General features: G+C 44.9%; 1 protein-coding gene across 5 annotated transcripts in view; it reads right to left on the minus strand.

The window, feature by feature from the left end:
* LOC140465922 (corticotropin-releasing factor receptor 1-like) overlaps window positions 1–12729 on the minus strand; it is a 345472-nt gene that overhangs the window by 135792 nt on the left and 196951 nt on the right. For all 5 annotated transcript variants that reach the window (XM_072561876.1, XM_072561875.1, XM_072561877.1 and 2 more), the window contains one exon: window positions 2315–2432. In XM_072561876.1, the coding sequence (XP_072417977.1) occupies window positions 2315–2432 (118 nt within the window). The remainder of the gene's footprint in view (window positions 1–2314; window positions 2433–12729) is intronic.

The following is a 12729-nucleotide window of genomic DNA, read 5'->3' on the forward strand; positions in this document are numbered from 1 at the left end:
CCTGAATTCCATACCTACCTTCTCCTTTTCCCATGTGAAGACTAAAGGTAAGTATTCATTTAACACCCTTCCAATATCCTGCAGCTTCACACACAAGTTGCACTTTGGTCCCTAATAGAAACCTAGAATCATAAAAAATAGGTGCAGGAATACGCCATTCAGCCCTTTGAGCCTGCACCATCATTCAATACGATCATGGCTGATCATGCAATCTCAGTATCCCATCTCAGTTGATCCCTTTAGCAATAAGGGCCACGTCCAGCTCCCTCTTGAATATATCTAACATTAGTCCCAACAGCTTCCTGTTGAGACTTCCACAGGTTCACAACTCTCTGAGTAAAGAAATTCTTCCTCATCTCAGTCCTGAATGGCTTATCCTTTATTCTTAGACTGTTTAGATTAGATTAGATTAGATTAAATTTCCGACAGTATGGAAACAGCCCTTCGGCCCAACAAGTCCACACCGACCCTCCAAAGAGGAACCCACCCAGATCCATTTCCCTCTGACTGAGGCAGCTGGCACTAAGGCCAATTCACCTGACCTGCATATCTTTGGATTATGGGAGGAAACCAGAGCACCCAGAGGAAACCCGTGCAGACACGAAGAATGTGCAAACTCCACACAGACAGTTGCCCAAGGTTGGAATCAAACCTGACTCCCTGGCGCTGTGAGGCAACAGTGCTAACCAAGCCGCCTGTGACCACTAGTTCTGGATATACCAACATCAGGACCATTCTTCCCACATCTAGCTTGTCCAGTCCCCTTAGGATTTTATATATTTCTATGAGACTTCCCCCTTGTTCTTCTAAATTCCAGTGAGTACAAGCCCAGTCGATCCAGTCTTTCCTCATATGTCAGTCCTGGCATCCCGGGAATCAGTCTGGTGAACCTTCCCTGGACTCCCTCAAAAGCAAAAATGTCCTTCCTCAGACTAGGAGACCAAACCTGCACACAATACTCAAGATGTGTCCTCACTAAGGCTCTGTATAACTGCAGCAAGATATCCTTACTCTGATACTGAAATCCTCTCGCTAGGAAGGCCAGCATGCCAACCTTCAGCAATGGTTCCACCATGACATCCAGGTCTTGTTGCACCTCATGTTTTCCTAAACTCTTGCCATTCTTCTTGTTTTTGCCACTGAAGTGGATAACCTCGTATTTATCTACATTATATTGCATTTTCCAAGTATCTGCCCACTCAGCCAGTCCACTGCCGCACTGAAGGACCCTCCTCTTTCCCTGGATAACCTCTTCCCTTTAACGTATTTATAAAACATCTGAGGATTCTCCTAATCCTGTTCACAAGTCCTTTTTGCTTTTCTATTGTTTCTGAAATTCCCTCTTGCACTTCCTATATTCCTCAAGGGCTGCAGCTGAATGGTCCCTCTGAACTAGCTAAAAGCCTTTTGACTCTTCCTCATCTAGTCCTGAATTGTCCGACACATTATTGTTGCTATGTTTCTCCCTGAAGAGTACTTGTTGGACCTGTACTTTCCCCAGCTCTTTTTTGAATGCCCCCCACTGTTTCACTGTAAACGTCCCACAAGGAGGGGCTGATCCTCATCAACGTTGGCCAGATCCAGCTCCATTTTAATAAAACCTGTCTGTCCCAATCCAAAGCCGTCTTTTGCAGGCCATTTTTTTCCTTGTCCATAACAGATTTGAACCATACCATGTTGTGATGATTAGTGTTAAAATCTTCCCCCACTGTAACATCGAACACTTGCCAGCTTCTTTCCCCAGAACCACATCCAGTACTGTGCCTGTTGGGCCTTCTTCACATTGCTATAAAAAACTTACCTGGATACATTTCATTAAAGCAAATTTTATCTGAGGTCATCATTGCTCTGTATATATCTACTTCCACCGCCTCTCCCAACCAGAACTGCCATCCACCCTCCCTATCCTGTGTCCTGCCTTTGCATAGACCATAGAACCCCTAAAGTGTGCAAGGCAGGCCATTCAGCCCATCGAGTCCACACATACACAGATCCACCTCCTACCCCATTTTGGCATTCCCCATGGCCAACCAATCCAACCTGCACATCACTGGCAATTAAGCATGGCCAATCTACCTAACCTGCACATCTTTGGACTGTGGGAGGAAACCCACACAGGCACAGGGAATGTGGCAACTCCACACCAACAGGTGCCAAGTCTGGAATCGAATCTGGATCCCTGGAGCTGAGAGGCAACAGCGATATCCACTGAGCTACCATGCCACCAATATACCAAAGAAAATAATGAATCCAGTATTCATCCATCAAGGAATTCTGTCTAGGTGAAGTTCCTGCAATGTGCAACATGACAAACCTTATTACTTGCATGAATCCTGGGATCAATCATCTGTAGCACAAACCAGGTGGCATTACGGAGGATAAAGGTGGAAATCAAGTTCCAGTGGATGATGTTCCTAAGACATCGGATACTCCTAATGTGGGAACAGAAACAAAAAGGTTAATTTGAACAGATGACCATTCATGATATTTCTTTGTATGGCTTGTTATGTATGTGCTCACTGTGTGTGGATAGATAATCACTCTCAAGCAATGTATTTAGATACAAGTGCTCCATGATTCCATACTCCAAGAAGGCTTTGGCTTTGCGGTTGACACATGATTCAGGTATAGTCACTTTGACTGTGTTGGGCTACAATAAACCTGTGACTGAATATTTGCCCACAATCATTTTGTGAATGTCTACTGTCTATACAGGTAAGACTGTGTGTTTAAGAGGAGAGCGCTAGTTATAGGAGACTCTGTAGTTAGAGGGACAGACAGGCGGTTCTGTGGACATGGGCGAGACTCTCGGATGGTTTGTTGCCTCCTGGGTGCCAGGGTCCGAGACATCTCGGACCGTGTCTTCAGAATCCTTAAGGGGGAGGGTGTGCACCCAGAAGTCGTGGTGCACATTGACACCAACGACATAGGTAGGAAGAGGGGTGGGGAGGTCATTCAGGAGCTCAGGGAGTTAGGCTGGAAGCTAAAAGCTATGATGGACAGAGTCGTCATCTCTGGGTTGTTGCTGGTGCCATGTGACAATGAGGCAAGGAATAGGGAGAGAGTGCAGTTGAACACGTGGCTGCAAGGATGGTGTAGGAGGGAGGGCTTCAGGTATTTGGACAATTGGACTGCATTCTGGGGAAGATGGGACCTGTACAAGCAGGATGGGTTTCACCTGAACCAGAAGGGCACCAATATCCTGGGAGGTAGGTTTGCTAGCACTCTTTGGGGAGGTTTAAACTAATTTGGCAGGGGGATGGGATCCAGACTTGTAGTCCAGCAAGTAAGCTAGCTGTGTGTCAGGATGTCCAAGAATGTAGGGAGGCTGTGGAGAAGGTAGCACTGACAGGGAATACTTGCAGACACAGAAATAGGTTCAAGTGTGTATACTTCAACGCAAGGAGCATCAGAAATAAGGTGGGTGAACTTAAGGCATGGATTGGTACTTGGGACTACGATGTTGTGGCCATCACGGAAATGTGGATAGAAGAGGGATAGGAATGATTGTTGGAGGTTCCTGGTTACAGATGTTTCAGTAAGATTTGGGAGGGTGGTGAAAAAGGAGGGGGTGTGGCGTTACTAATTAGAAATGGTAAAACGGCTGCAGAAAGGCAGTTTGAGGGGGATCTGCCTTTGGAGGTAGTATGGGCTGAAGTCAGAAATAGGAAAGGAGCAGTCCCCTTGTTGGATGTTCACTATAGGTCCCCCAGTAGCAGCAGAGATGTGGAGAAACAGATTGGGAAACAGATTTTGGAAAGGTGCAGAAGCTACAGGGTAGTAGTCATGGGCGACTTCAACTTCCCAAATATTGATTGGAAGCTCTTTAGATCAAGTAGATTGGACGGGGCGGTGTTTGTGCAGTGTGTCCAGGAAGCTTTTCTAACTCAGTATGTAGATTGTCCGACCAGAGGGGAGGCCATATTGGATTTGGTACTTGGTAACGAACCGGGACAAGTGATGGGCTTGTTTAATGGGTGAGCATTTTGGTGATGGTGACCACAATTCTGTGACTTTCACCTTGATTCTGGAGAGAGATAGGTGCGTGCAACAGGGTAGGTTTTACAATTGGGGGAAGGGTAAATACGATGCTGCAAGACAGGATCTGAGGAGCATAAGTTGGGAGCATAGGCTGTCAGGGAAGGATGTCGTTGAAATGTGGAACTTTTTCAAGGAACAGATATGACGTGTCCTTGATATGTGTGTACCTGTCAGGCAGGAAAGAGATGGTCATGTGAGGGAGCCTTGGTTGACGAAGGAGGTTGAATGTTTAGTAAAGAGGAAGAAGGAGGCTTAAATAAGGTTGAGGAAACAAGGTTCAGACGGAGCCAGGATATGGGTGGGTTGTACTTCGGTGAGGCGGTGTGGACTTGTTGGGCCGAAGGACCTGTTTCCACTCTGTAAGTAATCTAATCTAATCAGAACTGGCTAACCGGTTGAAGTCAGAGAGTGGTGGTAGATGGTAAATATTCAGCCTGGAGCCCGGTTACAAGTGGAGTTCCGCAGGGATCAGTTCTGCGTCTTCTGCTATTTGTAATTTTTATTAATGACTTGGAAGAGGGAGTCGAAGGGTGGGTCAGACAATACGAAGATTGGTGAAGTTGTGGATAGTGAGGAGGGTTGTTATTGGCTGCAAAGGGTGCAGAGCTGGGCAAGGAGTGGCAGATGGAGTTCAACCCTGAGGTTGTCCATTTTGGAAGGACAAATAAGAATGCAGAATACAGGGTTAACGGTAGGGTTTTAGATTAGATTACATTACAGCATGGAAACAGGCCCTTCGGCCCAACAAGTCCACATCGAACCACCGAAGCGCAACCCACCCAGACCCCTACATTTACCCCTTACCTAACACTACAGGCAATTTAGCATGGCCAATTCACCTAACCTGCACATCTTTGGACTATGGGAGAAAACCGGAGCACCCGGAGGAAACCCACGCAGACATGGGGAGAACGTACAAACTCCACACAGTCAGTCGCCTGAGGCGGGAATTGAACCCGGGTCTCTGGCACTGTGCGGCAGCAGTGCTAACCACTGTGCCACCGTGCCGCCCACTTCTTAGTAAGGTGGAGGAGCAGAGGTATCTTGGGGTCTATGTTCATAGCTCTTTGAAAGTTGCCACTCAGGTGGATAGAGCTTGTAAGAAGGCCTATGGTGTATTAGCGTTCATTAGCAGAGGGATTGAATTCAAGAGTTGTGAGGTGATGTTGCAGCTGTACAGGACCTTGGTAAGGCCACATTTGGAGTACTGTGTGCAGTTCTGGTAGCCTCACTTTAGGAAAGATGTGGAAGCTTTGGAGAGGGTGCAGAGGAGATTTACCAGGATGTTGCCTGGAATGGAGAATAGGTTGTACAAGGATAGGTTGAGAGTGCTAGGCCTTTTCTCATTGGAACGGCGAAGGATGAGGGGTGACTTGATAGATGTTTATAAGATGATCAGGGGAATAGATAGAGTAGACAGTCAGAGACATTTTCCCTGGGTACAACAGAGTGTTACAAGGGGACATAAATTTAAGGTGAAGGGTGGAAGGTATAGGGGGGATGTCAGGGGTAGGTTCTTTACCCAGAGAGTGGTGGGGGCATGGAATGCGCTGCCTGTGGGAGTGGCAGAGTCAGAATCATTGGTGACCTTAAGCGGCAATTGGATAGGTACATGGATGGGTGCTTAAGCTAGGACAAATGTTCGGCACAACATCGTGGGTCGAAGGGCCTGTTCTGTGCTGTATTGTTCTACGTTCTATATTCTCTGTTCTATGTGACTGTTGGACTTTAATCAGATATAGTCACTCACTGCATAATGTGATTGGTGTTAGTGTTTTTGGAGAAACCTGCTCTGTGAGTTCCTTTGGCTTATGCATAAACCCCCTCTTTTGTCCTTGTGGAGACCCACCTCAAGGACCTAGCATGCTCCGAATAAAATTATAATTTGGAGGAGCCAGTGTTGATCTGAGATGGACAAAGTTAAAAATTAGACAAAACCAGGTTATAGCACAACAGATTTGTTTTGAAGCACTAGCTTTTGATGTGCTGCTTCTTCATCAGCTGGAGACGCCATGGTATGAGCTTTCCTCACTGCCTGCTGCACCTTCATCACCATCACTGCCTCCACCTGATGAAGGAGCAGTGCTTTGAAAGCTAATGCTTCCAAATAAACCTGTTGGACTATAAACTGGTGTTGTGTGATTTTTAACTAATAAAATTAGCTTGAAAAAGCTGAAGTTGCTATTCTTGAGGTAATGGAATCAAGTGTAGAAGTGTCAAAAGTGTTGAAGATTATAAAAGATTAGAAGAGTGTAACAAAAAAGAGCTCTTTGTCTTTGTTAATAGTATAAGGTTGAAGAGAGACAGGTTAGGGTTTGGGCAAGAGATACAAGGGGGTGTGATGCAGAACGTTTTTATGCTGCTAGTGATAATGATTTATCAAGGACTTTATTGAATGTGTAGTTTAAAGATTAGTGTGAAAGCAATGGATTTCAATTCATACCAGCCTTCATTCCTTAAAATGTAACCAAAGTCCTGGAGAATGAAAGAACGAGAGCTATTTTAGCAATAGGCAGCAGGGCTTTGTACAGGGAAGGTAGAATCTCACAACCTTGATTGAGTTTTTTGAGGAAGTGACAAAGACGACTAATGAGGGCAGGATGATTGATGTTGTCGGAATGGACTTTGACAAAGTCCCTCGTGGCAGGCTGATACAAAACGTCACATGAGATCTGTGGTGAGCTGTTAAGATCGACAGAGAACTGGCTTAATCATAGAAGACAGAGAGTAATGGGAGGCTGGTTTTCAGATTGGATATTGTGACCAGCTCTGCAGGAATCAATACTGGCACCCCTGTTGTTTGTAAATGATTTGGAGAAGAATGGTCTGATTAATAAATTTGCAGATGACAAATCGATGGAGCTGCGGATAAGATTAGGATACAGTATGGAAACAGGCCCAGCAATTCCACACTAACCCTCTGAAGAGTAACCCACTCAGACCCATTCCTCCAATCCTAAATTTACCCCTGACTAATGCACCCAACACTATGGGTGATTTTTCATGGCCAGTTCACCTGTCCTGCACATGTTTGGATTGTGGGAGGAAACCGGAGCACTGGGAAGAATGTGCAAACTCCACAAAGACTGTCACCCCAGGTGGGAGTTGAACCCGGGTCCCTGGTGCTGTGAGGCAGCAGTGCTAACCACTGAGCCACCATGCCACCCATAAGTATAATTGCCAGAGGATACAGAAACATATAGATAGACTGGAGACATGGATGAAGCTTAATCTGGACCTAGAACAAAGAACACTACAGCGCAGTACAGGCCCTTCATCCTTCAATGTTTCACCGACCCGTTAAACCAATCTGAAGTCCATTTAACCTACACTATTCCACTGTCATCCATTTGTTTATCCAAGGACCATTTAAATCCCTTAAATTTTCCAATTCTCCTATTGTTGCAGGCAGGACGTTCCACGCCCTTACTACACTCTGAGTAAAGAACCGACCACTGACATCTGTCCTAGATCTATATCTATCACCCCTCAATTTAAAGCTGTGTCCTTTTGTGCTAGCTATCATCATCAAAGGAAAAAGGCTCTCACTGTCCACCCTATCTAATCCACTGATCATCTTGTACGTCTCTATTAAGTCACAACTCAACCTTCATCTCTTTAACGAAAACAGCCTCAAGTTGCTCACCCTCTTCTCATCAGACCTTTCCTCCACACCAGATAACATCCTATCACCTCTGCACCTTTTCCAAAGTTTCCATATCTTTCCTATAATGCGGCAACCAGAACTGTACGCAATACTTCAAGTGCAGCCGCACCAGGGTTTTGTACAACTGCAACAACATGGCTCCGAAACTCGATCCCTCTATCAATAAAAACTAACACACCATATACCTTTTTAGCAATCCGGGTGACCTGGGTGGCAACTTTCAAGGATCTATGTACATGGACACCGAGATCTCTCTGCTCATCTATATTACCAAGAATCTTACCATTAGCCCAGTACTCTGCATACCTGTTACTCCTTCCAAAGTGAATCACCTCACACTTTTCCCCATTAAACTCCATTTACCACCGCTCAGCCCCGCTCGGAAGCTTATCAACGTCTCTTTGCAACCTGAAACATCCTTCAGCATTGTCCACAACTCCACCTTAGTGTCAACCACAAATTTACTAACCCATCTTTCCAAGCCCTCACCCAGGTCATTTATAAAAATGACAAGCAGCAGTGGCCCGAAAACTGATCCTTGTGGTACACCACTAGTTACTGAACTCCAGGATGAACATTTCCCATCAACCACCAACCTCTATCTTCTTTCAGCTAGCTAATTTCTGATCCAAACCACTAAGTCACCCTCAATCCCATGCCTCTGTATTTTCTGCAATAGCTTACAGCGGGAAACCTTATCAAATGCCTTACTGAAATTCATATACACCACATCAACTGCTTTATTCTTATCCACCTGTTTGGTCACCTTCTCAAAGAACTCAATAAGATTTGTGAGGCATGACCTACCCTTCACAAAACCGTGTTGACTATCCCTAAACAAATTATTACTTTCTAGATGATTATGAATCCTATCTCTTATAATTCTTTCCAACACTTTACCCACGACTGAGGTGAGACTCATTGGTGTATAATTAACAGGGTTATCTCTACTCCCCTTCTTGAACAAGGGGACAACATTTGCTCTCCTCCAGTCTTCCGGCACTATTCCTAGAGACAATGACGACATAAACATCAAAGACAAAGGTTCTGTAATCTTCCTCTAGCTTCCCAGAGAATAGAACATAGAACATAGAACAATACAGTGCAGAACAGGCCTTTCGGCCCTCGATGTTGTGCCGACTTGTGAACTATTTTCAGCTCGTACCCCTACACGATCCCAAAATCATCCATATGCTTATCTAAGGATTGTTTAAATCTCCCTAATGTGGCTGAGTTGACTACATTAGCAGGTAGGGCATTCCACGCCCATACCACTATCTGCATAAAGAATCCTAGGATAAATCCCATCCAGCTCAGGGGACTTATCTATTTTCACACTTTCCAAAATTGCTAATTCCTTATGAACCTCAATTCCATCTAGTCTAATACCCTGCATCTAAATATTTTCCTCAACAACATTGTCTTTTTCCAGTGTGAATACTGACAAAAAATATTCATTTTGCGCCTATCCTATCTCCTTGGACTCCACGCACAACTTCCCAATACTGCCCTCATCTTACTCTAGTCATTCTTTTATTCCTGACATGCCCACTGAAAACTTTAAGGTTTTCCTTGATTCTACCTGCCAATAACTTCTCATGTCCCCTCCTGGCTCTTCATATCTCTCTCTTTACCTCCTTAGGAGCTAACTTGTAACTCTCAAGCACCCTAACTGAGTGTTCATGTTTCATCTTTACATAAATCTCCTCCTTCCTCTTTGCAAGCGATTAAACTTTTTCAGTAAACCACGGCTCCCTCGCTTAACAAATTCCTCCCTGTCTGACAAGTACGTACATATCAAGGACACGCAGTAAGTGTTCATTGAGTAAGCTCCACATTTCAATCGTGCGTATCCCCTGCAGTTTCCTTTCCCAACCTATGCATCCTAAATCTTGCCTAATCACATCATAATTTTCTTTCCCCCAACTGTAACTCCAGCCCTGCAGTATATACCTATCCCTTTCCATTGCTAAAATAAACGTAACCAAATTGTGGTCACTATCATCAAAGTGCTCACCTATCTTCAAATCTAACACCTGACCTAGTTTATTACCCAGTACCAAATCCAATGTGGCCTCGCCTCTTGTTGGCACGGTGATATATTTTGGGAGATCTAATGCAGGCTGGAAGTGTACATAAATGTCAGAACCTTTAGTAGCATCACTGTACAGAGGAATCTACTTATACAGATCCACAGTTCTCTGAAAGTTGCAACACATTGGATAAGGTAGTCAAGGAAGCATATAGCATGTTTGTCTTTGTCAGTCAGGGCAGAGAGTATAAAATTGGCAAGTCGTGGTATAGCTGTAAAAATTTAGTCAGGCCGCATTTGAAATTTGAACAAGGAGAATAGAGGGCAGATTCTCCCCTTGGTTGAGGGGTCAATTATGAGAGGGCTTGGCTTTAGGGTAAGGGGCAGGAGATTCAGAGGGGAATTTGGGAAAAAAGATTTTTTCACTCAGTGGATGTTGGGAATCTGGGATGCACTGCCTGGGAAGGTAGTGGAGATTGGAAACCTTACAATTTTAAAAAATGATTTGGATGAGCACCTGAAATATATCATTCAAGGATATGGGACAAGTGCAGGGAATTGGGATTAGTGTATTTTTAGTGGTAGTTATGTCGGTGCAGATCCGATAGGCCACATGTCTGTGCTGTTTGAAGCTATGAATCTGTACCGAGAGACCTGGATAGAGTTGATGGGGAGAATATGGCTCCATTAGTAGGAAATACAAGGACCTAAGGGTACTGCCTCAAAGTGAGGGGACAACCCCTTAGAACGTAGATGAGAAAAAATTTCTTTAGCCACTGGATTGATAAGCTGTGGAATTCATTACTGCAGAAGGCTGTGGAGGTCAAGTCACAGAACTCCTACAGTGGAGAAAGAGGCCATTCAGCCCATTAAGTCTGCACTGACCATCTGAAAAGCATTCCACACAGACCCAGTCGGCCACCCTATTCCCGTAATCCTGCATTTTTGGTGACTAATCAACCTAGCCTATACAGCTCTGGATACTGCAGAACAATTTAGCATGGCCAATCCATCTAACCTGCACATCTTTAGACTGTGGGAAGAAACTGGACAACCCAGAGAAACCCACACAGGCTAAAATCGAACCTTGGTGCTATGCGGCAGCAATGCTAACCACTGAGCCACTGTTCCACCCCATTGTTGCCACCAAACCATTGCATGTACTTAAGTTCTTGACTAGTAAGGGAGTCAAGTGTTGTCGGAAGAAGACAGGAGAATCAGGTTCAGAAATCTATCAGCCATGATTAAATGGCAGAGCAGACTCAATGGGCCAAATGGCCTAACACCGCTCCTATATGGTCTTATCGACTGGCGGCCAGTGTGCAGTGGTGTACCACAGGGATCAGCACTGGGTCAGCACAGGGATCAGCACTGTGATACATGTAGCTGAGAATATGGGATTGTGGGGGTGGGCTGTAGCTAAATAAGTTTGCAGATGACACCAAGATTGGCCAGGTGGTGGACAATGAACAAGAAGTTCTTATGTTATGGGAGGATAGAGACATATTGGTTAGGGGGCAGAGCAGTGGCTGCTGGAATTTAACCCTGATAATTATGAGGTGATGCACTTTGGAAATATGGCAGGACACTAACCAAGCTCAGAAGAAAAGAGCAATCTTGGGGTGTTTGTCCACAGTTGCCTGACAGTGGCAGAACTGGTTAAAAGGGTAGCTAAGAAGACATACAGAACACTTGCCTTTATTAGCTGTTGCATAAATTATAAGCACACGGGATTCATATTGGAGCTGAACAGGACTTTGAATAGGCCACAGCTAGGGTACTGTGTACAGTTATGATCACTGGAAGGACATGACGGCATTGAACAGTGTGCAGAGGAGATTCACCAGGATGTTGCCTGGGATGGAGCAGTTGAAACATGAGCAGTTGAGGCTGGATAAGCTTGGGTTGATTTCCTTTGGGCAGTGAAGTTTAAGTGAGGACTTGATAAAGATGTATAAGATTATAAGGGCATTAACAGGAAGCAGCTGTTTCTCTTAGTTAAAGAGTCAATAACAAAGGTTATACTTTTAAAGTGAAAAGCAGGAGGGTTAGAAAGGATTTGAGGAAACCTCTTTTCCCCCAGAGGTTGGTGGGAATCTGGAATGCACTACCTGCAAGGGTAGTTGAGGTGGGAGACTTCACAACCTTTAAAATGCCCTTGGATTAGCACTTGAAACGCCATAACATTCAAAACTATTAGGCAAAAGTGAGGACTGCAGATGCTGGAAACCAGAGTTTAGATCAGCACGGTGCTGGAAAAGCACAGCAGGTCAGGCAGCATCTGAGGAGCAGGAAAATCGATGTTTTGGGCAAAAGCCCTTCAATCCTCTATTCCCGATGAAGACCTTTTGACCAAAATGTCAATTCTCCTGCTCCTTGGATCCTGCCTGACCTGCTGTGCTTTTCCAGCACCATTCAAAACTATTAACTAAGTACCAATCCTTGTGGCACACCACTTAAACCATAACACCATATGGCATAGGAGTAGAAATTAGGCCATTCAGCCCATCAAGTCAGCTCCGCCATTCAACCATTGCTGATAAGTTTACAACTTCATTTTTCCGCTTTCTCCCTGTAACTGCAGGGGTGGCACAGTGGTTAGCACTGCTGTCTCACAGTCCCACATTTGATTCCAGCCTCAGGCAACTGTCTGTGTGGAGTTTGCACATTCTCCCTGTGTCTGCATGAGTTTTCTCTGGGTGCTCTGGTTTTCTCCCACAGTCCAAAGATGTGCAGGTGAGGGTGAATTGGTCAAGCTAAATTGCCCACAGTGTTCGGGGATTTATAGGTAAAGTGTTCGGGGATTTGTAGTCAGGGGTCAATATAAAATAATAGGTTGCTGAATGGGTCTGGGTGGGATATTCTTTAGAGTGTCAGTGTGGACTTGTTGGGCCAAATGGCCTGTTTCCATACTGTAGGACTTCAGATTCTATGAACACTTGACAATCAAGAATCTATATCTCCACCAAAAATATACTCACTGACCTGC

Source organism: Chiloscyllium punctatum, chromosome 42 (genome assembly GCF_047496795.1).
Source record: "Chiloscyllium punctatum isolate Juve2018m chromosome 42, sChiPun1.3, whole genome shotgun sequence".
Lineage (NCBI taxonomy): Eukaryota > Metazoa > Chordata > Chondrichthyes > Orectolobiformes > Hemiscylliidae > Chiloscyllium > Chiloscyllium punctatum.